At 40.1% G+C, this 27,172-nt stretch overlaps 2 protein-coding genes across 5 annotated transcripts in view; one reads left to right on the top strand and one right to left on the bottom strand.

Moving 5' to 3' along the window:
* Nucleotides 1-785: 785 nt before the first annotated feature.
* Nucleotides 786-20,862, top strand: cep85 (centrosomal protein 85). Of its 3 annotated transcripts, XM_061951603.2 has the most exons (14): nucleotides 786-937; nucleotides 6,812-6,853; nucleotides 6,949-7,080; nucleotides 12,748-13,541; nucleotides 15,540-15,667; nucleotides 15,759-15,876; nucleotides 15,976-16,161; nucleotides 16,262-16,414; nucleotides 16,483-16,637; nucleotides 16,704-16,821; nucleotides 18,943-18,993; nucleotides 19,076-19,183; nucleotides 19,253-19,499; nucleotides 19,577-20,862. In XM_061951603.2, the coding sequence occupies exons 2-14, from the start codon at nucleotides 6,829-6,831 to the stop codon at nucleotides 19,738-19,740; spliced, it is 2,379 nt and encodes a 792-aa protein (XP_061807587.1). In that variant the 5' UTR covers nucleotides 786-937; nucleotides 6,812-6,828; the 3' UTR covers nucleotides 19,741-20,862. The 3 variants fall into 3 exon arrangements, with proteins under 3 accessions (XP_061807587.1, XP_072769082.1, XP_061807595.1); XM_072912981.1 differs by lacking the exons at nucleotides 786-937; nucleotides 6,812-6,853 and having other exon boundaries at nucleotides 6,955-7,080; nucleotides 12,748-12,860; nucleotides 12,923-13,541; XM_061951611.1 differs by lacking the exons at nucleotides 786-937; nucleotides 6,812-6,853; nucleotides 6,949-7,080 and adding an exon at nucleotides 12,168-12,373 and having other exon boundaries at nucleotides 12,748-12,860; nucleotides 12,923-13,541.
* Nucleotides 20,863-22,301: 1,439 nt separating this feature from the next.
* The window catches only part of mrs2 (magnesium transporter MRS2), a 32,007-nt gene continuing 27,136 nt past the window's right edge, over nucleotides 22,302-27,172 (bottom strand). For both annotated transcript variants that reach the window (XM_061951572.2, XM_061951581.2), the window contains one exon: nucleotides 22,302-26,441. In XM_061951572.2, the coding sequence (XP_061807556.1) occupies nucleotides 26,382-26,441 (60 nt within the window). In that variant the 3' untranslated portion in view covers nucleotides 22,302-26,381. The remainder of the gene's footprint in view (nucleotides 26,442-27,172) is intronic.

Genomic DNA, 27,172 nt, shown 5'->3' with positions numbered 1-27,172 from the left:
TATATTAGAATTATTTCAAATTCATCATTGATGTCACAATTCTTAATCATTGCCAGAATGCATGCTTTATCCCTTATTTGTTCCAAATTCCCAGAAAATACCAAACTATGAGTTATTATTTTTTCCAGTTTAACATCTTAAAAACAGTTGTTTCTAATAAGGTTGTGCAGCATTTTGCGCATGTTTTATTTCCAGGAGTAAGGAGTGATTCGATTCGAAGTTTCGCAGCACTTTTTATTGTTGATCGGATTAGAATCAGAATCAGAATCACTTTATTAATCCCCGAAGGGAAATTAAACATTTTCAAGACAATCCCATTCAAGATCAGACAAACATTACAGGGAGACAGAATAGGATCGCTGACGGGTCTGTCAACTTCCGGCGCCCCTTACAAAAAAGGTGAGATACAGGTAAACAATGGGGAGGGGGTGAGGGGAAAAAAAAATTGGTCTAAGCCTGGGGCCCCGGAGAGGGGGTCCAGACTGAGGCCAAGGTAAAAAACAACTCATAGCCATAGCACACATCCCTCGGAAATATCAAAGGATATCAGACAGACATTAAAAGAGCGGAGCTGATGCAACCATCCACTTCTACATACAGCTAGGAATAAAAAGTAAAAGAAACATATCCAACATTTTTTAACATTGGCAGAATTGTTACTCTTATTGATATATATGCGTATTAAGTATACCGCTCGTCAACGAATAAGCACAACAAGACAGGTTTTAAAACGTTTCAAGAAAATAATTTCAACAGATGCCGCCCAGCCCGAGACTCCGTGACGTTAAACAAGCGCCCCCTTGCCTCGTCTGCTTTGTCTGCCATCTGAGCGTTGAGTCGACTAGCGGAACTACTGCAACTGCAACAGTGGATTCTTCTGATTCAGCAGCCTGCCTAAAACCGACATTTGTACTCCCTCATTGATGAGCCGCGACAGGTAACGCCTCGTTATCATGTTTGATCGCGTCACTAGAGAACCTATGGACGAATGTGCCACTTTTAGCTGCAATGTTGACAAACACGAGTTACGATGGGTTAGCTGCTATCTTTAGCATGTTAGCCATAGCATGTTGGACCAGAGCAGATTTGTCATGGATTAACAAGATTAAGTTGTTAACGTCGCAGCGCTTCACCGCATTCTACTTTATCGGAAGATAACATGACATTTTGTAGTATGTATTCATTCAGGTAGCTTCATTTATTCAACCCGACCTCCTATTGGGAAGTACATTTGGACACAGGTAACGTATGGTTGCGGTTAGTTGCGTCTTTCATTTTTTGGTGTTGTAGTGAGAGGCACACATTTCCTTAACGAATTAGCTAGATAGCAACCATTTAGAACGATTGTGTAAGATTAGTGTAATCATGCTGAGGGGGGTATTAATATTCGTTCACCCTCAGGTCTTCGGGGGGCATACATGTTTGGAAAAGCTGTTATGTAACGGTACACAGTGTTCATGTTGTTATTTTGGGTGCCGTCTGATCAGGTTATTACGAGCAACTGAATAGTTCACTTGATAGTAAACAGTTTGCTATTTTATCCACTAGCCATCCATTGTTTGGTTCATAACCAATACAGTTGCAAGAGCCAATATGTGAACCCTTTGGGATTACTTGGATTTCTGCATAAAGTGGTGATAAAATGTATACTGCTCTTTATCAAAGTCACAACAATAGACAAATACAGTCTGCTTAAACTAATACCACACAAAACATGTATGTTTTATTGAACACAACATGTAAACATTCACAGGGCAGGGTGGAAAAAGTATGTGAACCCTTGGATTTAATAACTGGTTGACCCTCCTTTGGCAGCAATAACCTCAACCAAACGTTTCCTGTAGTTGCAGATCAGACCTGCACAATGGTCAGGAGGAATTTTGGACCATTCCTCTTCACAAAACTGTTTCAGTGCAGCAATATTCTTGGGACGTCTGGTGTGAATCGCTCTCTTGAGGCAATGCCACAGCATCTCAATCGGGTTGAGGTCAGGACTCTGACTGGGTCAATCCAGAAGGCGTATTTTCTTCTGTTCAAAACATTCTGTTGATTTACTTCTATGCTTGGGGTTGTTGTCCTGTTGCATTACCCATTCTCTGTTGAGCTTCAGTTGGCAAACAGATGGTCTTAATTTTTCCTGCAAAATGTCTTGATAAACTTGGGAATTCATTTTTCCATCGATGAAAGCAATCTGTCCAGGCACTGAGGCAGCAAAGCAGCCCCAAACCATGATGCCACCTCCACTATATTTCACAATTGGGATGAGGTTTTGAAGTTGGTGTGCTGTGCCTTTTTTCCGCCACACATAGCGTTGTGTGTTCCTTCCAAACAACTCAATTTTGGTTTCATCACTCCACAAAATATTTTGCCAGTAGTGCTGTGGAACATCCAGGTGCTCTTTTGCAAACTTCAAACGTGAAGCAATGTTTTTTTTCGAACATCAGTGGCATCCTCTGTGGTGTCCTCCCATGAACTCCATTCTTGTTCAATGTTTTTCGTATTGTAGATTTGTCAACAATAACGACAGCATGTGCCAGAGATTTCTGCAAGTCTTAAGCTGACACTCTGGGATTCTTCTTCACTTCACTAAGCATTCTGCGCTGTGCTCTCACAGTCATCTTTACATGTCGACCACGCCAAGGGAGAGTAGCAACAGTGCTGAACCTTCTCCATTTGTCGACAGTCTGTCTTACTGTGGACACATGGACATCAAAGCTGTTAGAGATAACCCTTTCCAGTTTTATGCAAGTTACCAATTCTTGAGCATAGATCTTCTGTGAGCTCTTTTGTGTGAAGCATGGTTCACTTCAGGCAATGCTTCTTAAGAACAGCACACTCATCACAGGTGTATGTACACGTATGATCTCGTCACATTAATTAGACTCCATGTTGTCTGAGTCCTGGCTCCAATCAGCTCTTGGAGAAGTCATCAGCCTAGGGGTTCACATACTTGTTCTACCCTGCACTGTGAATGTTTACATGTTGTGTTCAATAAAAAGATGAAAACCAATATTTTATCTGCGCTATTAGTTTTATCAGACTGTCTATTGTTATGGCTTCGATGTAGGTCAAAACACATTTTATGACCAATTTATGCAGAAATGGAAGTAATCCCAAAGGGTTCACATACTGTATTTTTCGGACTATAAATCACAGTTTTTTTCATAGTTTCGCCGGGGGTGCGACTTATACTCAGGAGCGACTTATGTGTGAAATTATTAACACATTACCGTAAAATATCAAATAATATTATTTAGCTCATTCACGTAAGAGACTAGACCAGTGGTTCTTAACCTGGGTTCGATCGAACCCTAGGGGTTCGGTGAGTCGGCTTCAGGGGTTCGGCGGAGCCTCCGCCACAGGTAAAGACACAGCCGACTTATCGTGTAAATAAAAACTTCTCCCTATCAGCGTATTATGGATAACCCCAAACAATTTTCCCTCTAATTTTCCATCTGATTTGCAGGTTTTTTGATTGATCGATGGAAACTTTTACTAGCAGATTGCAAAGGAAGAGAATACACAGTACAGTTTACACAGTATGGTACATATTCCGTACAATTGACCACTAAATGGTAACACACGAATACGTTTTTCAACTTGTTTAAGTCGGGGTTCTCGTCAATCAATGCATGGTAATTCATTTTTAAATTTTCCTGAGGGAACTCTCCTGAAGGAATCAATAAAGTACTATCTATCTATCTAATTTCTGTAAGGTGTGTAATTTGTTGTGAGTTCATGCACTGTGTTGGTTTTGTTCTTTGAACAAGGCGATGTTCATGCACGGTTCATTTTGTGCACCAATAAAAAAACATGTGACTTTTTCGTGAATTTGAAAAAAAAACATTTAATTTTTCATTAAAGAAGGCTTCGGTGAATGCGCATATACAACTGGTGGGGTTCGGTACCTCCAACAAGGTTAAGAACCACTGGACTAGACGTATAAGATTTCATCGGATTTAGCGATTAGGAGTGACAGATTGTTTGGTAAACGTATAGCATGTTCTATATGTTATAGTTATTTGAATGACTCTTACCATAATATGTTACGTTAACATACCAGGCACGTTCTCAGTTGGTTATTTATGCGTCATATAACGTACACTTATTCAGCCTGTTCACTATTATTTATTTATTTTAAATTGCCTTTCAAATGTCTATTCTTGGTGTTGGGTTTTATCAACTAAATTTCCCCCCAAAAATGCGACTTATACTCCGGAGCGACTTATAGTCCGAAAAATACGGTACTTTTTCTTGCAACTGCACAACAAAGTTTATATTTAACATAGTTATATCATAGGACAGGGGTGTCCATAGTGTGGGCTAAAACTACCTTTTTAAAGGCCCGCGGCACATGTAGAAAATACTATTACAAAAAAACATAAAAAGAGGAAAAAAAGAGCCAACCGGTGCAGTGCTATGAAAATATTTTGAAATATATACACTAATAACCAGAGATGTAACGATATCAAAATCCCAAGGTACGATATTGTCACGGTATTAAAGCCACGGTACGATATTATTGCTGTAATGTAAAAGGAAAAAAAAGATGACTTGGAAAAAAATATATTTTAGGAAAATTAGGTGCTACTTATGTTAAGGATAAACACACTTATTATAAATAAACAATAATATAATGCTTAAATGTTGTGGTCCTATTTATCACTACCAATAGGTATTTTAAAATAAAGTGCAAAAAAAACGTTTTTCAATTTACAAGCCAATGTAAAAAAAACCATTGACTTTAGTATCTTTAAACTGACATTGTAAACATGCTGTCATTAGAAAAATTGATTGAAATGCCATACAAATTGATTACATGTTGGTTTTGCATCAATCATCTTTTCCGGTTTATAATTAATCAAGTGACTTCTCATGTTGCTTATATTTCCGGAATTGCAGATGATTGCTGTCTGGCAATATCTGCAAACTGTATTTTGCATATCGGTCGTGTTTTCTCCTCCTTTAGTTTCCTTGACTGTGAAGCCAAAATGTGTCCAAACATCCGACTACACCTTTTGCAGGAGGTTACACTAGCTTCCCTCTTTGCTCCCCTGTGATTCCTGCCATCTTTTACTGAGCTGCGCTGCGCAGGGGATTTTGGGAATTGCGGTTTGCTTCTCAGACCGGTACACTCGATAGTGCCAGAAAAAATCTATACTGGTGGGTGTACTTTCAGTTTTCGTTTACTGTCACGGCATTATTGTGATAATTTTGAAACCGCTATACACAGTATTTACAATACAGTTATAATCCTACTATTAACAAAAAGCAGCCATGCAGGCAGTTTTTACCTTAAAACTGGCATTGCTCAACAGATAGATCTGAAGTTGATTTAGTAATTAAAGTTTTGACAGTTGAAAGGCGAAGCGGTTGAAAATGGATGGATGGATATCTGACTTGTGTTTACACTTTAATGATTTAGATTCAAAATTGAGGGGAGCCTTAATGGTTAAAATAAATACTGTATTGTTTTTGGAAACGAAAAACATCAACATGGCCCCCTGCATGCTTTTTATTTTTCAGTGTGCAGCCCTCAGTGGAAAAAAGTTGAAACACCACTGTCATAGAATTTAGTTTATTTATTCTACACACCATGGTTGCAGTGTAACACGCAATTATAACACCATAAAGCAAATGTAACGGACTAATTAAATACACTGAATGAATGGGGATTTTTCTTTGTCTTTGCTAAAGATATGTCTGTAATATTTTCCAATAAAATACAGCAACCAATTCAGATAGCTAATATTAGTATGAGACAAAGTGCTTACCAAAGACCTAAAGAATAAATAACCTGTCATTTCACCTCTGTTTTGAATATAGCCCCCCAAAAATCTGCAGTGCTTTAAAGCCCATCATATTATAAAAAAAAAGAAGAGGCTTTTATAGATGTCTTTGATGTAAAGTCAGTTAACTTTCTTCTGGGCTTCCAACTCATGTCTATAAAAAACAACCTGTCAGGTGGGAATTCCCCTTGTATATTGGCAAATAAGGGTGTCCCAATACAACTTATTCACTTCTGATGTGCTATTGTAGTGGCCTTGAGCACTGGCCGATACCGTTATTGATTCGAAACAATATCAGCACAAACCATTGTACTATTATTTTTTGTAAATTAAAATAATGATGCAGTAAGTTGAATGAGGCAGCCACAAAGTTTACTGGATACTTTCTGATTTGCTTCTGCCTTGGCTACTTTGTATATGTAAATAGTATGATAAAAATATTTGATACTAATTTATATTGACAAATGTGGTGTTTTAGATTGCAAAATTGTTCAATTAAGAACACTTATTACATAGGTCTATCTTGTGTGCTAGTGTGTGCTTAGCTCTTTGTGTAGCTGCGAGCTCCTCGTAGCCTATAGCCTACCATGTTTATCGTTTGTAAATAACGACTAAAATACAAGAAAAGACCAACCTTGTGTGCTTATTGGAGGACGTTAAGATATGAACATGCTGCTCATATCAGAGGCTCATATCATAGAGTTTAGGTGCAAGTTGATATAATCCGATACTTACTTTCTTGCTCTTATCGGACTGATATCAATATGGGATAGGGACACTCCTACTGGCTAATGTCCGCTCTGTTCATTGAACTTACATAATTGCTTTCATGCAGTTGTTTTTAGAGTTAGCATTTTTTGTTTTTGTTTTGTGATGTTTTCGTGTTTTGGGTTTGATCATTTCTGCTTGGAGTGTTTGGACGTTGCTATGGATTGGCTGTTTGGCCCACCGTAATGACGATTACTTAATGTCACTTTCTTCTGTCTTCCTTCCTATTTGTAAACTTTCCTTTCATCCTTCAGGCCAAGTTGTGTATGGAATGACAACCACATCCAAACCAGCTGGTAGGTTTGACACTTGTTATTCTACTGCATGACACTTACTTCATGAAGCATGTTGTTGACGTTCACCTCTTGTATCATTCACAAATGCACATTAGCCCGCTTTGCTGACATGGAGTGGCAGACGCCAGCTGTGTCAGAGAAGTTCCGGAGTCGTTTTGGCCGCCGGCCTGGAACGTCAAATAGCGGGGACACTGGTCTTGGCACCTCTGCATCGGACAGCACAGAAGGTGACTTCTACTTGTTCTTTATTCTATGGGTGTGTATTCTGCAGTTCTTTGATGCAGCGTCATGCCTACACTGTGACCTTAAAGTAGAGGTAGATAAACTAGGTCGGTGGACAAAAGAAAAACACTGTTTAGAGAATGTTAACGGACGCAGACTAAATTAGTGCCCACAGCGATCCCAAGTAATGTTCCCTCCGGTTACTGTAGAAATGTACCGTTAAATCCAAGGCAGTTACTCTTTTAAATCTGCAGCTAAAAAAATAACCCGGGGTCATGGCTTTCCCTAACGACAATTCCGCTAGCATTAGCACTTTGGTTTATTATAGCAATGTCTTGTCTTTTTGTGTCCCTTGAGCAGCTTATTCAGTGTGGCGCCAAATGGCCCTGAGCCTGGTTAGCACAGTGATCTGATAGCTTCCGTTTTTGTAGCTATCAGCCTGTGTTTTTTGCTATTACGCTGACAAATACAGACAGAGGAAGTGGTTTGATGTCACCGTGGAAAGGATCTATTACAACATGAACAGTTCTGCCACTGTGATGCCCTGTCATGTTAATAGTGTCATTATCATTAGCTATTATACTTTCAGCTACATACTGTGTATGCTGGTAAGTACTAGGTACAATTGTGTATATTATTTATTGAATTGTATAGCTGGTCTTCTTGTATTTATCACACTTGTTCGCTTGGTCATGACCTGTACCCTTCTGTTGTGACATGCCATAAGAACAAACAAACAAGAGAAACACTTTGCTCTGTAAGTTAAAGTCTCACAAGATAAAGAGATGATTTATTAAAAAATGTGAGTTATTTTTCCCAAAAATTTGGTTAAACTCAAAATTTTACCAATTTTGTGCTTTTTTTTTTAAAGAACCACAATATTCATTGGTAACCGTTTAGTTTTAGTGGGGGATGTAACGGTATTAAAATCTCATGGTATGATATTATCATGGTGTTAAGGCCACGGTTTGATATATTATTGTGGCATATGTCCATAAAAAAAGACTTAAAAATGCCACAGTGTGTAAAATGAAATGGCAGGAATTTTTCAGTAAATGTTCAAAAAAACAATTCCTCCCATTTACTTCACTTCACACTTCACACACACTTCACTTCCTGCTAACTGCTTTCCCCGATCCCAACCTTGTTGGCCATGCGCTGCACAGAAGATTCTGGGAGATGTAGTTTATTTTCCAACCCGGCCAATGCTAAAGCGCTAGAAAAAAACTACACAATCACCAAGTTTTTGTTTGGTAGCATCACAGCATTATTGTAAAGACTTCGAAACTACAATACCGCAGTATCTACAATACCGTTACACTCCTAATGACCACTCGGGGCGCAACGTGGACCCCGACTTAAACAAGTTGAAAAACGTATTCGGGTGTTACCATTTAGTGGTCAATTGTACGGAATATGTACTGTGCAATCTACTAATAAAAGTCTCAATCAATCAATCAAACGATACACAAAATTCACGGTTCGGCTCAATATTTTAGTGTACTTTTACACTAAAATACTTTTAAATACAAAATACTTTTAAATACAAAAAAGAGAGAAATTTCCATGCCTTTTTTTACTTGTAGTTTATTAAAATGATCACCATTGTTGTTTTAACTGAAAAGTACAGTTTTTTTAATTAAATGTATCTGGTGCAGCTATACCTGCCCCGTTTTCTGCTGTGCATTCTTTGTTAGCACCATATAAAACAAAAACAGCACTTTGTAAAAAAAAAAGAAAAAAAGATGCATCTGATAAATCACCCATCTACGGACACTACTATCTCTAATTGGGCTTTTTTTGTCTTGTTGTACAAAGCAGGAATTACAGTATTGGTGAAATAGGTTCGTGAAAGAATCTTGTAATGAGGCTCAAGTGTCCGCAGCAAACCCAACATTTTCCACAACAGCAAAAGGGTCGCATGTTGACAGTAATAAAAGTAGCGATTTCTTTTGCCCTTTTTGAATCATGTCCTAATAATGCCCCGGGTAAAGTTAGTAGCCTGTTTGTTGTCGCTCCTTGTTTTTGTTTGGTTCCACCTATTTCCGCATCGGAGTGATGTTGGCGTTAATGTGTTGTCATGTTTGTTGTATTTCCAATGTTGTAGTTTGTCATTGTGACACTTGCGACATAACATTGTATTTTTGTTTACAACACGCTTGCCATCACGGTCATACTTAACACATGAAAACCAAAGTGGTTCCACCCGCCAGATCTGAATGATGGTGGAGGAGCTTGAATTTCAAGTATATTTGAGTCATTAGCCATGTTGCTGAAAACGTTGTACTATTGCAGCAAAGAACTCTGGGTAGTCAATCAATTAAACGATTGAATCTTTCCCTTTTATTAACAAATGTTTGATGCACAAATATTTTTTTAGATCATTTTACATCTTTGAGTCATATAGTTTTCCTATTACGACATACATTTATCATTTCTATAGTCATAGTGCATTTCAAAATATTTTCTGATCTTCAACATTAAAGCGATTTCAACATTAAAATGATTTCTACTTTTAAAGTATTTCTATATTCAAACTATTTTACTGTCCAACTGTTTCTATCCTTCCTTCTATACTCCACTAGCATTTCAATCAGCATTCTTCAATATTCTAACCATTTCTAACATATTGTATTGTACAAAAAAAAGTAGCTGAAAGCGTTGTACTGTTGCAGCAAAGAATTCTAGGTAATTAGATGTAATTTTCAACGGCTAAATCGTTCTTTTTCTTTTTTTTCTCTTTATTTTGACAGGCAGACAGTTTGGCTGACAGGCTTACAAACATGCCTTTTAATCCAACTGAAGTTGGTTTGAACTACAGAAGGGATCAAAAAAAAAATCTTTACATCTATGAGTCATTTAAATAGATACATTTAATTGTAAAGAAAAAAACATTGATTTATATTAAAAAGTAGCCAAAAAAGTAGTCTTGTCACACAAATATGTTTCAACCACAGCGGCAAACTGGTATGAAAGCCTGGCTGTTTAATACAGTGGTTAGCATGATCGGTTTGCAACCAGGAGGACCTGGTTCAAATTCCCAACCGCTGAAAGCATGGACTTACCCATTAGGGTTAGTTTAGTAAGTTCATTCTTGGAGGCATTCTTCCTTGGCCAATTTTGCAGCCATTCTCATAGTTTAATTCCAACTACTACAACACATTTTCCATTTTCTAAATTCAAAGTACATTGCAGTACAGTTTCCTATCTTCAACATTGACAGTATTTCTACATTCAAACAATTTTACAGTTAAACCGTTTGCACTTTCCTTATACATTCCACTTGCATTTAAACAATCATTCTCCAATATTCAAATCATTCCTACTGTTATTTCAAACAAATTAATTTTACATTCCTTCTGCATTTCAGTTCCGCTAAAGAATTTGGGGCATTCACGCACAATTTCTCCAGAAATTGTATTTTGTAGATATTATTATTATTATTGAAAATGTTGCCTTTTATAACTTTTTGGTTATCATTTTTTAGTATTATATTGAATAAGTATTGCATTTCTTCTCATTGCTTTGTAAATTTGTATCTAAGTATTATAACGCTGGAATTTGGTTGGAGTTGGGGTTGCTATATTTTCCTTTATGAGATTGTTTAACTTTGGGTTTTTTGTAATTAAAAAAAGAGAATGTTATTATTATTATTATTTTCAATATAAAAACATTTGTTTTTAGGCCAACACAGGCCTAAAAGTCATATGTCAGCATCCAACAGGAGTTTTTGCAACCTGCTTTGAAAAGGTTTTCTTGTTTATATACCAAATGAATAATATATTACGACAGTCATATTGAATTGAGAATTAATTCTGAATTGAATTGTAACCCTAAGAATCGGAATCGAATCATGAGTTGCCCAAAGATTCTTACCTCTAATCACTTCACAAAAAACAGATACAAAAAATTATTTAAAAAAATGTACAGATTAATTTTTTATCTACCCAAGAAAAAATGGTTTGGTGCAGACCTACTCTTGTCCTCTTAACTTTGGACACATCGTTTCAGCAGAAGTCTCACGTAGCTGCATTCTTTGAATGAGGGAATTTGAGTTAAAGCAATTGGTGGTGCAGCTCTTCATTAAACTCTTTGTTGTAATTATTAAGTGTCGTGTCTGCAAAGATTTTGCCCAAGCTGGAGTTTGCCACAGTCAGTGTCAGTGTCAGCTGATATCTGTAATATCTGTGTTCCCCTTTCTTGCACATCTCTATTTAGTTATGTCACAATGGTTGAATATGGTGCCACTTTCATGTCATTTAAACTATTATTTAAATTTTTTCTGGATTTGAAGTGCACTGCTGCTCAGCTAGGCTCAGCATTAAAATGCGACAACGACTAATGGGCTTGTTGCTTTGGATTAATTGCCTGGTTGCAAGACTTCTTCAGGTATTGTGACACTAAAACCTCCTACCGCCCGAATGCAGCTGAGATAGGCGACAGCACCCCCCGCGACCCCGAACGGGACAAGCAGTAGAAAAAGAATGGATGGACTAAAGCCTAGCAACATGACAATTAAGTCCAAAGTTAGCCTCAGTAATGACCTGTTGCAAACATAAGGGTGTGTCGCAAGATTAGAAGGAAAATGTATAGAAAAACCTGGAAGGTTATTTTTTTGGTTGTGTTTTCAGTTGTAGCTGCCTGAACTTACCTAAAGTGTGCTTTACAATAACAGGTATATATAATTATGTTATGTAATTTGCAAAGGAAGGAATGCCTGCTGAGCACACATCTTGTCACAGACTAGTTTAGACTTGTTCTAGCCAGTTAGGAGCCACAAACCCTAGAGGCCTACACTGTTTTGCAACTATAGTTTTTATAATGTTAAAGCCTTTCATTTTGCACTTTTTGTTATTATACCTATTTATGGGGATTATGAACATGATCTGATTTGTGGAAGCTGTCAACAACAACAACTACAAAACTGTTCCAATGTGGGGATGCATGTGATGTTAGTGTGAGGGGAGGAGAAAAGGTGCTTAAATAAGCGTCACCCGCAGATCACTCTGTAATTTGAGAGGTGGGCTATAAATACCCCTAACCTTTCCTGTGTGTGCCTAGTTAGATGTATTTGCTCAGTGTTTGATACAGGCTGCTTGGGCTAGTTCCTGTGGACACACAAAACCTGCTGTCAGCTTAGCTTCTTGGGGTGATTCACTGTTGCTGGGAAATGCAAGCCTCTGACTTTTTTCTGGATTTGAAGTGCACTGCTGCTCAGCTAGGCTCAGCTTTAAAATGCGACAGCGACTAATGGGCTTGTTGCTTTGGATTAATTGCCTGGTTGCAAGACTTCTTCAGGTATTGTAACGTTGTCTTGTCGCAGGAATTCTGCTGTTGCATAATGGAGACATCTTTGGGGTGTGTACGTGAGTCATTTAAGGGTGTTACTTGGTTCTTACAAAATGTGTCCTGCATGTAAACACAGTGCTTGATATCAATTTGTTATAGTGACGGTAATCATGAAATGCACACATTTTGTTTGTTTGCGCTAAAGAGGGTTCAATGTTTAAAAACAAAGTAGGCCACCCACAGACACGGCTGTGTCTACTTTGCATCACCAGCTGAAAATAGAGGAAGTAGCCTGCAGTGTTCTCTGTGTTATTTGTACATCTGTATATGGAACAGTGAGATAATGTGTTGCTAATTTTACCCGTTTTTTAATTGGGTTGCAGACTTCTCCAGCTCCAGAAGCAGCCCCGCTTTTCAGCCTATTCGCAGTCAGATTCCTATACCTACGGCACATGTCATGCCATCCACGGCCGGAGCCTCGGCCTCTAAGCCCCAGGCAAGCGCCCAGGAGGAGTCTCTGTCTTCTGTGGAGGCTAACAGGTCTTCCTCCATCTCCAGAACCTCGAGTGGCTCCACCTCCAAATCATCCTCTCTCTCCAAATCAGCTTCATCGCCCAACCTGGATGTTCAAACTGCTATGGGAAGCGATCCCGCTGGGCCCAAGCCGGACTGCTTGAGCCGGTATCGAAGTCTCGTCAATGGGCTGGATCATTCCCTTTTCCCCACGGATCACACGCGGCTGGACGAGAGCCAGAGGTTTGACACTCCCGCGGTGGAATCTACCTTCAATCAGTCAGCACTGTTGGGGGGTTTATGCCCTGATGTCAGACTTCGCTTACAGACTACAGGGATTAGAGACAACCCGGACTATGTTTCGGAGGCTTCCAGAGGAGGTATGGATCACAGCTATAGAGTTCTCCCTGAGACCAGGCCTGGCGTTTTTATCTCTGGCGACCCATCCAATCTGAGGGCAGGCCATTCTGGCGGGGCTGGATCCGCAGGAGTTTATGCAAGCCCACTGAGCCTGCAGACACAGGCTCTTTTGAGGGAGCATGCGGGCAACAAAACTTACGATGCGTTACGCCAGGACAGATGTGGCGAGCTGTGGAGCTGGCAGCAGCAGCAACATCAGAAGCAGCAGATGGAGAGTTTACGTATGCAAGTTGAACACATGCAGGTATGTGTTCTTTCCACGGCGCATGAGCAACCTGCTTTTCTTTCATACCTGTCAAAACAAATGATGTTTTTGTTTCCGTGACAACATGAGAAGAGCGGTCCAGTGGGACATGGTTGTTTTCTTGGAACCAAAATTGGGTTCCTCTCACAGAGATGGTCACTGGAAAATCATGTCGAGCCAGACGAGACAAAGCCTGGAGGCGTACACACACGACCTATTTTAAAATAGGTCATGTGACAAGTACAAAACCCAAAACCAGTGAAGTTGGCACCTCGTGTAAATCGTAAATAAAAACAGAATACAATGACTTGCAAATCCTTTTCAACTTACATTCAACTGAATACACTGCAAAGACAAGATACTTAATGTTCGAACTGAGAAACACATTTTTTTTGCAAATAATCATTAACTTAGAATTTAATGGCAGCAACCTATCATACATATTTATAAAACATATATATAAAAGTTGGCACAGGGGCATTTTTACCACTGTGTTACATCGTCTTTCCTTTTAACAACACTCAGTAAACGTTTGGGAACTGAGGAGGCCAATTTTTGATACTTTTCAGGTGGAATTCTTTCCCATTCTTGATTGATGTAAAGCTTAAGCTGTTCAACAATCCGGCGTCTCCGTTGTGGTATTTTACACTTCATAATGCGCCACACATTTTCAATGGGAGACCGGTCTGGACTACAGGCAGGCCAGTCTAGTACCCGCACTCTTTTACTACTAAGCCACGCTGTTGTAACATGTGCAGAATGTGGCTTGGCATTGTCTTGCTGAAATAAGCAGGGGTGTCTATGAAAAAGACGTTGCTTGGATGGCAACATATGTTGCTCCAAAACCAGTATGTACCTTTCAGCATTAATGGCGCCTTCACAGATGTGTAAGTTACCCATGTCTTGGGCACTAATACACCCCCATACCATCACAGAAGCTGGCTTTTGAACTTTGCGCCTATAACAGTCCGGATGGTTCTTTTCCTCTTTGGTCTGGAGGACACAACGTCCACAGTTTCCATAAACAATTTGAAATGTGGACTCGTCAGACCACAGAACACTATTCCACTTTGTATCAGGCCATCTTAGATGAGCTCGGGCGTAGCGAAGCCGGCGGCGTTTCTGGGTGTTGTTGATAAATGGCTTTTGCTTTGCATAGTAGAGTTTTAACTTGCACTTACAGATGTAGCGACAAACTGTAGTTATTGACTGTGGTTTTCTGAAGTCTTCCTGAGCCCATGTGGTGATATCCTTTACACACTGATGTCGGTTTTTGACACAATACCGCCTGAGGGATCGAAGGTCACGGGCCTTGCCGCTTACGTGCAGTGATTTCTCCAGATTCTCTGAACCTTTTGATGATCTTACAGACCGCAGATGGTGAAATCCCTAAATTGCTTGCAATAGTGCGTTGAGAAATGTTGTTCTTAAACTGTTGGACAATTTGCTCACGCATTTGTTCACAGTGGTGACCCTCGCCCCATCCTTGTTTGTGAATGACTGAGCATTTCATGGAAGCTGCTTTTATACCCAATCATGGCACCCACCGGTTCCCAATTAGCCTGTTCACCTGTGGGATGTTCCAAATAAGTGTTTGATGAGCATTCCTCAACTTTCTCAGTCTTTTTTGCCACTTGTGCCAGCTTTTTTTAAACATGTTGCAGGCATCAAATTTCAAATGAGCTAATAGTTGCAAAAAATAACATTTCTCAGTTCGAACGTTAAGTATCTTGTCTTTGCAGTCTATTCAATTGAATATAGGTTGAAAAGGATTTGCAAATCATTGTATTCTGTTTTTATGTACGATTTACACATCGTGCCAACTTCACAGGTTTTGGGTTTTGTACAAATCACTTGTTTTAATAAGTGAATACATTCATTCATACATTGTTCCCCTTTGCCTGTTTTTGATAGTGCATTTAAAAAAAATGTTAATCCTGCAAACAATCATCTCCAGTGTGTATTATTTAGTTTGGATTGTGTCTCTTTCGGCCCCAGATGAGTTCTAGTGCGGGCCAGTACCCGTCTCTGTATCCAACAGCGATGCACGCGGAGTCCGGCAAGTGGGACGCTCTGGTGAAAGCCAACGAATATCTGATAAAGGAGAAGGAGCTTATAATAGAGCGGCAAGTGTTTCCTCTCTTTTTAGCTGTTGACTCTTTATGTATTGAGCCAAATTAAAGATGTAAAAATATATGTCGACCTTTATTCACGCAGACAAAAGCAGCATATGACTCAGTTGGAACAGCGTCTGAGGGAAAGCGAGCTACAGGTCCACGGAGCCCTCCTGGGCCGAGGCGCTCCCTTAGGAGACGTGTGTTTGCTCCGCTTGCAGGTTAGTAACGACTCGCGCAGACCGCACCGCCGACCTCGTGTGCTCACATGCTGCACTTGCCGCCAACATCTCGCTGCGACTCACATGACGATGTTACAGGAAGCTCAGCGGGACAACTCTTTCCTGAGGGCACAATTTGCCGAGCTCACAGATTGTGCCGCCCTGGAAAAAGATGAGGCCAATCGCAGGCTCGGCGCGGTGGAGGCGGAGACGCGGCGCCTGACAGACAGCCTGAAAGAGACGTGTGAGAGGCACGCGGAGGAGATGAAGAAACAGGAAGAGCGGGTGTGTGTTTGCACTTCTTTGTTTCGAAAGCTTGTAAAACCACAAAAGGTTATGACTTCCTGATGGCCTTCTGCTCACACTTGCTGTTGCGTTTGTGCAGATTCGGAGTAGAGACAAGCACATCAGCAACTTAAAGAAGAAATGTCAGAAGGAGACGGAACTGAAGCGAGACAACCAGCAGCGTATAGAGACTCTGGAGCGCTACCTGGCCGACCTGCCCACCTTGGAGGACTACCAGAGCCAGAACAAGGAGGTGAGCGCACTTTTAGGCTGAAGTGGGAGGGAATATGTGTGTTTTATTTGTTATTGTTTGTGTTTCAGCTTCTGGAGGCCCAACAAAAAGCAGCTCAGCTACAAGAGAAAGTAAAAGAGCTGGAGGCCTCTCTGGAAGCAACACGCTCACAACTAGGAGAAAAGGAAACTCAGCTGGAGGAGCAGAAGCAAAGGGAGAGAGACCTGCTGACCACCATCACTGAGTATGCATCCAGTACTGCATGCACATGTGCTCTCCTCCACCTCAATGTTACATGCTTCTTCCTCAGTATGCAGCAGCGTGTGCAACAAGGCCTTGAAGATGGAGCCCGACTGGACACTCTGGACATTGAGAAGCTCAGAGGAGAGAACAGCACTTTAAGAGAGGAGCAACAGGGATTGAAAAAGGTCAATGAAACAGTTACACAGAGCGACTTTTTGCTTGTTGAAAGTCTTTACATAGTCGCTTTAGTGCGGTTAAATAATCCTGTCACGAGCCAACCACTTGAGGGAACAATAGGTCTATTTTACTGTCTGTACCTAAATACAAGACACTTTACTGAGTATTAACAAGCACTCTTAATCCAACCATTTTCTACCGCTTGTCCCTTTTGGGGTTGCGGGGGGTGCTGGAGCCTATTTCAGCTGCATTCGGGCGGTAGGCGGGGTACACCCTGGACAAGTCGCCACCTCATCACAGGGCCAACACAGATAGACAGACAACATTCACACTCACATTCACACACTAGGGACAATTTAGTGTTGCCAGTCAACCTATCCCCAGGTGCATGTCTTTGGAGGTGGGAGGAAGCCGCAGTACCCGGAGGGAACCCACGCAGTCACGGGGAGAACATGCAAACTCTACACAGAAAGAGCCTGAGTCTGGGGATCGAACCCAGGACCTTCGTATTGTGAGGCATATGCACTGACCCCTGCTCCACCGTGCTGCCCGCACTTTTAACCATCTTACTAAATAATTGCACTTTTGACATTGAGACACATAAATAGCACATAGATGGATATAGATTCACATAAAAAGTGCATAGATAACATAAAGGAACATAATTAACATAAAGGGACAATTCACATGAATAGCACATAGAGCGACATAACACAGAGGAACAGATTCACATAGTACATAGAGGGACATAAATGAAGTTAAAAGTTAAAGTACCAATGATTGTCACACACACTAGGTGTGGTGAAATTACCCTCTGCATTTGACCCATCACCCTTGATCACCCCCTGGGAGGTGAGGGGAGCAGTGAGCAGCAGCGGTGGTCGCGCCCGTGAATCATTTTGGTGATTTAACCCCCAATTCCAACCCTTGATGCTGAGTGTCAAACAGGGAGGTAATGGGTCACATTTTTATAGTCTTTGGTATGACTCGGCTGATAACATAATTAACATAGATTCACATAAATAGCACATAGGATGACATGTATACCACAGGCATATACTTAAACATCCAGCAACATAAATAGCACATAGAGGGACATAATTAACATAGGGGAATATAAATAGCACATAAATATAGATAGCACATAGAAAGACATAAATAACACGGATACATAAATAGCACATAGACACGAAGGAAATGAGTGTATTCATTTAGTGTGCACATAGAGGGACATAAATAATATAGAACGGAACACCTTTATTGTCATTGCATTACAAATACAATGTAATTGGAACGCTGCTCCAGTAAAATGCTGAGCCAATACATAAAAACAACGATCAGCGTAGATATTTCATTCACACAGTCAAACACACATGACAGATATGAATAGTAATGAATAGTAGGAGTGTCAGGAAGAGGTCAAAACCAATAAAAAAGTGCAGTGCCTTGATTAAGGTGTTTTCTCATGATTTTTGTGACTGTTCATGACAGCCACTGCTTCTGGAAAATAGTTGTATGGCACAACAATAACCAGATTCCCATAGATAGCACATAAAGGGAAATAAGTAACATAGATTCACATAAATAGCACATGAACATATCCTATCCATCCATTTTCTACCACTTGTCCTTCCCGGGGTGACGGGGCAGGAGCCTATCCCAGCTGCACTCCAGCTGAAAGCGGGGTATCAGGTCAGGTCTTTGGAAATCCTACCTATGAAATATTATTTTGTTTAACGTCTTCCAAATTTCAAAAGTCCTGTTCCCGTAGGAAATAAAGCGAATTAATATTTTGTTTGCTACCGTAGAAGGTTAAAAGTGTACAAACTATGTTTCACGTAACAGTGGACCACTTCATTGGAGTAAGACTAGACATTACAGACTAGATCTGACCAATCTAAGTCTATGAGCATGAACTGAAGAAGCCTACTTGGATAAGAGGCCTTTCTTCTTCTCAGACAAACCAAACAGTCCAGTTGCCATCGATTTAATGCTCTGAGATTACAAGGACTCGGACGAGTGAGAACATCCATAGACAACACTTATCATACAATTGTCAACTTTGTGATACTGCCCAAGTGGTGCTTTATAGGTACTGGCTGGTCCATCAACGTTTGTGTTGTGTGCAGGTTATTGAGAAGCAACACATAATGATGGAGCAGCTGGGCTCTCAGATTAAGGTAAATCATCATCATCATCATCATCATCATCATCATCATCATCATCATCCTCTCATACACCTTCATTTGTTTTCCTGTACAGACATTGGAGGAACAGATGTCCCAGGAACAGAACACTTCCCAGGCTCTGAGAGAGGACGTGTTTGCCAAAGAACAGAACATGTCTGAGCTCCACGTCACCATGAAAAAGGTGATTTATATATATATATATAACTTGTTTATATTCCTGTAACCTCTGACTTCCATTACTGTTTTCCAGCTCTCTGCCCAAAACCAGGAACTGACGGAGCACAACCTGATACTGCAGGAGCAGATGGGCGATGCAGAGCAGCAGAACGCCAACCAGGCATCCTGTGCTCTGCAGCCAGCTGCTGCTCCTCGCCTGACGCAAAGTCTGATGGAGGAGATCACGACTTGTCTCAGTGGCCTGTGCGCTTTGTGCAGCATCCTGACTCAAATGGCTCGGGGACAAGACCCGAACCTCTCACTGCTGATTGGCATCACATGTAAGCTTCATTGATGGCAAGCTCGCAACACAATTGCACACAACATGAATGAAAACGTGTCTTGTTCGTCTCCCCAGCTCCCGTCGAGATGTCGCAGCAAGACGAGGACTGGATGGATCCAGAAGTGCTACACAAGAAGCTGCTTGAAGCGCAGCAGCTCCGCGGCGACGTGGAGGACTTACGCACTTTAATACTGGACCGCTACGCCGAAGACATGGGCAACAACTGCATCACTCAGTAACTCTGCTCCCCTGCACCTCAGGAGCAGTGTAAGATGTGAGGCCTTGTTAGTGAATGTGACGAGGAGGGCGTCGTCGTCCTGTCGGTTTGGTGCGTGCGAGTGTGATCGTCGTCTTCCTACATGTCTTCAAGGGCTAACGCAGAAAAATACTTTACCTCTAATACTTGATTCTGGAATAGTCGTCATATTTTTTTACGTGATAGACGATCATTTATTTACCAGACAGTCTTAACGTGTGTGCGAAAGTCCCTGAAATTAATTTATACAACTGTAGATTTCCCTCTTTTTAGTGGGGGGAATGATCAAAGAAGCGGTTGACAATCAACTGAACATATTGTTAGTGTTGTCATAGCGATGTTGGCACCAGGCCATTATTTCCAATGGTGAAGGATGGAACATTGCTATGCTTGTAAGCAGACTTGGAAACCAAACCAGCAACCTTCGACACCATCAGGCCTTCAAAAGCTACCAAAGAATGTTGGTCCTGATAAAAGTCCAAATGTTGGCGAGTGCTCCCCTCAATCCATTTTTTATACTGTAGACCTGCTTGTCTCTGACCACCACCAGGTGCCTTCCGTCCATCTTCACCTTCATGGTCGACCAATCAGAGTCCATACATTCCCTGACCCTGAATGTAGCGTGTTTGATGCTAGCATGGAGTTAATTTCATTCAAACAGTATTGATGTGCAGTTTTCATTTTTTTGGAATGATGTGGTCCTCATAATAACAAGCAATGTGCAAAAGGTTCCATGAAGTGTTTGTTTTTGTGCGAAACCCACGTGAACAAAGATGTGTGTTGCTGGATCCCCTGTAGTCCACTGACGCTCTGTTTTCAATTGACTTGTTTGTCTTTCCCTAATCTGAAACAGTAAGCCATTTTAAGATCGCCTGATAGGGAAAGGAAAAGGGATTCATTTTGGAACACAATTATGCAACAAATAACCAGGATTTGAGCCATTTCATGGGACCTTTTTGACAAACTCGCACAAAACTTATTAGCTTTGGAAAGCCAGACTCTGCATGCCTTAACATCTCACATGATTTTCAAAAGGGAGTACATGTTAATATATTTTTTTCCTTATTTGTTTTTCCATATTTAGAAATAAAGATGTTCAATTTGATTCAAGTGCTCTATTTTGTGTCATGTTTAAAATCTCCAAGAAAAGTATTTTTCAGCTGTTTTGGCAGCTCCATGTTTTGGGCCTGGAGGTTCAGGAAAGCAGACACAAAAACACCAAATTGAACTGTTTTATCTGCCCCGCCTCAGCCTTTGCTCAAATCTTTTTGCAATATTTAGACACATGTCACGTTCAAACTTAGTTTCTGCGAGGAAGCTTTTTGTGTCAAGAAGTTAAGGTAAGGCATAAACACTGAATTCCAACTTTTGTTGTCAGGCTGATCCTGTTGCAAAATATTTTTTTCCAAAGTCACCAGTATTAACCTTGAAGGAATTTCATTATTTTTATTGCCAACAACACATTTGCTAGCATACACATACACTTGATGAAATTAATATATTGATCTTCCTATCATATTTACATGATATTGCAAGTTTTTAAATGATAACAAAACATTTTATTGCACGCCAGAGCAGTTCTCAAGTCATCTTTTTCCCGATTCAAGTCTCCTTGTGCGTTCTGAGGTGCCCGAGTACTTCAGTGACACCTCAATTTACAAGTAAAATGGCACCTTAACTTACGAGTACCATAATACGTCGCCTTACAAGTAAAAAGGTACGTCCATTGTATGACTACAGTGATACCTCAAGTTACGAGTACCGTAATACCTCGACGTACGCCATACTTGCCAACCCTCCCGAATTTTCCGGGAGACTCTCGAAATTCAGCGCCTCTCCCGAAAACCTCCCAGGACAAATATTCTCCAGAAAATCTCCCGATTTTCAGCCGGAGCTGGAAGTCACGCCCCCTCCAGCTCCATGCGGACCTGAGTGAGGACAGACTTTTTTCATGACGGGAGGACAACAGGGTGACAAGAACTAAATCATCCAGACTAGATATAAATTGTATTATTATGTTTATCTTACCTAAAAATAAATATATTTATTAATAAAAAATAAAAATAAAAATAAATACATCTATATTTTGCTAAAAACATCAAAATTAATTGTATTTTTATTTGTATTTTTTCCTGACTCCTTATTACATCCAGCCATAGAATTATACATTAAAATAAACATATTTGAAATAATTGATTTTAAATTATCATAATAATTCATTTAATATGACCATATTTAAATATTAAAATAATTGCTTGTTTATCAACAACTTCAGCATTTTATTCATAACATTTTGAAACTCTCAGAAGCCAAGTTATGTTGTATTCCTTAATATTTATTTATGCAAGTTTGAAGTATCAATTATCTAAACACAGTTTTGTTTGCATATTTTCAGGATGTAGATATCTATATGTATATATATATATGTATGAAATACTTGACTTGGTGAATTCTAGCTGTTAATATACTGCTCCCCTCTTAACCACGCCCCACCCCACCCCCGACCACGCCCCCACCCCCCACCTCCCGAAATCGGAGGTCTCAAGGTTGGCAAGCATGTCGTATGCGCAAAATGGTACAATACATCAACTTATTGGTAACATAATACGTTGACGTACAAAGAAATATGGTACCTCAACTAACGAGTACCGTGATACATCAACTTGCGAGTAAAATGGTACCTCAACTTATGAGTACAGTGATACCTCGATTTACAAGTAAAATGGTACCTCAACTTACAAGTACCGTAATACATTGACTTAAAAGTAAAATGGCACCTCAAATTACAAGTACTGGAGTACCATGAATTGATTAACGTGGACCCCGACTTAAACAAGTTGAAAAACTTATTCGGTTGTTACCATTTAGTGGTCAATTGTACGGAATATGTACTTCACTGTGCAATCTACTAATAAAAGTCTCAATCAATCACTTTAACCTGCAAGTAAAATGGTACCTCAACTTTAAGTACCGTGACATATCAACTTGCGAGTAAAATGGAACCTTAACTTATGAGTACAGTGATACCTCGATTTACAAGTAAAATGGTACCTCAACTTACAAGTACCGTAATACATTGACTTACAAGTAAAATGGTACCTCAAATTACGAGTACTGGAGTACATTGACCTGCGAGTTAAATGGTACCTCAACTAACGAGTATCGTGATATAGCAACTTGCGAGTAAAATGGTACCTCAACTTATGACTACAGTGATACCTCGATTTACAAGTAAAATGGTACGTCAACTTACAAGTACCGTAATACATTGACTTACAAGTAAAATGGTACCTCAAATTACAAGTTCTGTCATACTTTAACCTGCAAGTAAAATCAACTTAAGAGTGACATAATACCTCGACGTAGAAGTAAAATGGTACCTCAACTTGTGAGTACAGTGATACCTCAATTTACAAGTAAAATGGTACCTCCACTTACGAGTACAGTATATTGGCGTTTCTGCATGCTAATAACATGATTAACGTACACTATCATGTAAAATGGTTGACTTTAAAGTCACACACTAGACCAAGGTGCGACGTGTTGACGAGCTTCCCCACAATACCATGAAGGTCAGGGGAGCTGTTGCCATGGAAACCTGAGTCAAAAGGGACAAACGACCAAGGCGGCTTCATGAGGACTATATCCGCTCTTGGCGCAGAGGAGAAGAGACATTGGGAGGAGCAGCATGGCAAGGAAAATGTTTCTCCCATTTTGGTCACTGACACTGTACAAATACATCTAATGGTGGATCAGGAAATTGACATACGCTTGCTAAGTTTTTATTAGACAAAGTATGAACCTGCTGAGCAGGACAGCGTTTTTTTCCCCTTCAACAAGACCCAGGATTTTTTCAAATGTGTCAAGTCTAAACATGTCACCTTCTTTTTATTACAGTTGCTGCAACAACCACTTTTTCAAGCTCGTACAGGATTAGAAAACCTCCCACACCAACACCAAAGGGCCCAGCTTGCATGACCCCAAAATAGACTTAAAAAACATTTTAAACTGTTTTCCCCTAAACCTTGCCTGTCAGGCTCCTGGGAACATCACATTGAAATATTCCTCAATCATTTGTAGTCACTTCATGTCTGATGTGCTTCTTGCAAAATGACTTTAGCTCCAATTTTGTGGGTCACATGTCAATCATGTAGTTGTCCCTCTGACTTCTCATTTTCAGTTAACTCTTTGTGAAGCTGCCGTACAGGTGTTACACACCTTCACAGTAGTTGGGCTACTAATTACATTACACCACACCTGAACATATGCTTCAACACAACAAACTTCCAAAAATTTATGATGTTAGGAGCTGGAAAATGTGCATAGATATGTTAAAGATGATAAAGTTCTTCATGTGCAATAGTCTCGGACAGTGATTCTCAAACTGTGGTATAGTTAGGCCTACTAAGCTACTGTATTTCAGTGTTGGTCATTATGGTGGAACTTGGAGAGGTAGTACTTGGTGAATTAAGTTTGAGAACCATTGTTGTAGTACGGTAATTGAAAAGAATACACTAAAAAATGATAGGACCAAGTTGAATAAAATAAGCCTGTTATATTTTGATGTGTGTTGCAGGATAGATGGTTTTGCAAAGGGAGGGATCAACAATGCTCTCCATGCTGCATGTTAACAAAATCACGCAGCTTTAGAACAAATGTCATCATTTAACCAGAGGTTATAAAATGCTAAGGAATCAAACAAATACATATAATACAATATCCGTCTGCCTCACAATACGAAGGTCCTGGGTTCGATCCTGCGCTCGGGATCTTTCTGTGTGGAGTTTGCATGTTCTCCCCATGACTGCGTGGGTTCCCTCCGGGTACTCCGGCTTCCTCCCACCTCCAAAAACATGCACCTGGGGATAGGTTGATTGGCAACACTAAATTGGCCCTAGGGTGCAGAGGTGGGTAGAGTAGCCAGAAATTGTACTCAAGTAAGAGTACTGTTACTTTAGAGATTTATTACTCAAGTAAAAGTAAGGAGTAGTCACCCAAATATTTACTTGAGTAAAAGTAAAAAGTATGTTGTGAAAAAACTACTCAAGTACTGAGTAACTGATGAGTAACATACACACACACACACACACACACACACACACACACACATATATATATATATATATATATATATATATATATATACATATACATTGATATATACAGTATATAATTTATATGTATTTATTTAGCTGTTTTTGTTTACATGTTAAAGATGTTTTAATGAATATACATGCATGTTTAACATATAGATTCCTTTCTTTTATGAACACAATAATATAAGTTGGTGTATTACCTGATTCTGATGACTTGCATTGATTGTAATCAGACAGTAGTGCTGGTAACGTCCACATTTTCAAATGGAGGAGAAGAAAAGTTCCTCCTTTCCTCCTTTCTGTCTAATACCACATGAAAGTGGTGGGTTTTTGGCATCTTATTTGTACAGCTTCCATATTCGTTTTTATACACTTTACAAGAAATATATTGGCGTCAAACTCCTAAGCTTGCTAGCTTGTTTGCGCTGGCTTTCGGAGACTCTTGTTTTGAAAGCGCAGGCGCGATGGAGCGGCACTTTTATTGTGAAGACAGGAACTGTGCAGTCAGTCTTTAGGCTTTTGACGGGATGTACGGTTGAAATAAAAAGTATCTTTTTTCCTTCACACTTTTGATTGATTGATTGGAACTTTTATTAGTAGATTGCACAGTACAGTACATATTCCGTACAATTGACCACTAAATGGTAACACCCCAATACGTTTTTCAACTTGTTTAAGTCAGGTCATGTGACCACCTGGCTCTGTTTGATTGGTCCAACGTCACCAGTGACTACCGGTACATCTGATTGGTGGAACGAAGTGAAACGTCACCAGTGACTGCATCTGATTGGTGGAACGAAGTGAAACGTCACCAGTAAGGCAGGCACTTTGAAGGTCTGTCTGACAGACCAAAACAAACAAAGCGTGCATTAACAGATCGATAAAAATTAGTAGCGAGTAGCGAGCTGAATGTAGATAAAAGTAGCGGAGTAAAAGTAGCGTTCCTTCTCTATAAATATACTTAAGTAAAAGTAAAAGTATGTTGCATTAAAACTACTCTTAGAAGTACAATTTATCCCAAAAGTTACTCAAGTAGATGTAACGGAGTAAATGTAGCGCGTTACTACCCACCTCTGCTAGGGTGTGAATGTGAGTGTGAATGTTGTCTGTCTATCTGTGTTGGCCCTGCGATGAGGTGGCGACTTGTCCAGGGTGTACCGCGCCTTCCGCCCAATTGTAGCTGAGATAGGCTCCAGCACTCCTCGCAACCCCAAAAGGGATAAGCGGTAGAAAATGGATGGATGGACAATATATAACACTGTATATCATGGATGAATCATATCTGAAATGTGAATCCCATCAGTATCCTGACATGCAACAACATGACTGCACGTGTTTATAATGTTCACATTGATAGAAATCAAGATTGGAAGTCGTGTGTGTCACCAATAGACAATGTGAAGGACAAACACACTCCTCAAGAACCAGAGATGACTGCGCCATCACACAATATAATAATCACACACCTGGCCTATGTGCTGCAGGACATGATTCTATCAACCCTCAAACTAGTCCCAGGTTGGTAGAATCATTTGACTCCGGGCTTCATCTCCGACGCTTTCAGATTTCTCTTCCAAACAGGAGGAATCTGTCAAAAACCGAGAAAATGATAGTGAGGATGGATCTGCTCCCGGTGGAGGAGCGGAATGCCGTCCCACAGCAGTGTGTGAGCAGCATGATTCTTCACAGTCACCAAGGAAAATGCATTTCTTATTTCTCATGTCTTCAATATTTCTCACCACCGAACAATAATAGGTAATAAGAGTAGAAGAAACATTTTAGAAGAAAAGGTGAATATTTGGCACATTATATATAAGTCATGATTCAGTGAATTTCAAACATGTTACATCAATTCTACATCCCACAAATACAAACTACTGTAATTTCCAGACTATCGAGTGCACTGGTATTTAAACCGCACCTAACAAAGGGTAGAAGAACACTTAATTTTAATTTTACATATATTAGCCGCACCCGACTATAAGCCACAGATATATCCCGGTACTTAAGATTTTGTAAATATTTATTTGCATGCCTTAATTGTTGCCAGACGGTGCCTGTAACACCGCATCAAAACGGCTGATCAAACAAAACCAAAGTCATCATCATGGACTCACTAGCTGCAGTAGCTAGCTCTCCAGTCCGGTGAACAGACTCAATAACTCTACGGTAGGGCTGGATGATTATTTCGATTGATATTGTAATCACATGCACTTGGGGATAGGTTGATTGGCAACACTAAATTGGCCCTAGTGTGTGAATGTGAGTGTGAATGTTGTCTGTCTATCTGTGTTGGCCCTGTGATGAGGTGGCGACTTG

The sequence above is a fragment of the Nerophis lumbriciformis genome, linkage group LG04 (genome assembly GCF_033978685.3).
Source record: "Nerophis lumbriciformis linkage group LG04, RoL_Nlum_v2.1, whole genome shotgun sequence".
Lineage (NCBI taxonomy): Eukaryota > Metazoa > Chordata > Actinopteri > Syngnathiformes > Syngnathidae > Nerophis > Nerophis lumbriciformis.
This window is presented reverse-complemented; position numbering and strand designations above follow the sequence as displayed.

Bases quoted from the DNA above. Each gene is read 5' to 3' on its own strand.
- cep85 (XM_061951603.2), top strand. From the start codon at position 6,829: ATGACAACCACATCCAAACCAGCTG. The intron at 15,877-15,975 runs GTTAGTAACGAC...ACGATGTTACAG, and splicing joins TGTGTTTGCTCCGCTTGCAG to GAAGCTCAGCGGGACAACTC. The intron at 19,500-19,576 runs GTAAGCTTCATT...TCGTCTCCCCAG, and splicing joins ACTGCTGATTGGCATCACAT to CTCCCGTCGAGATGTCGCAG.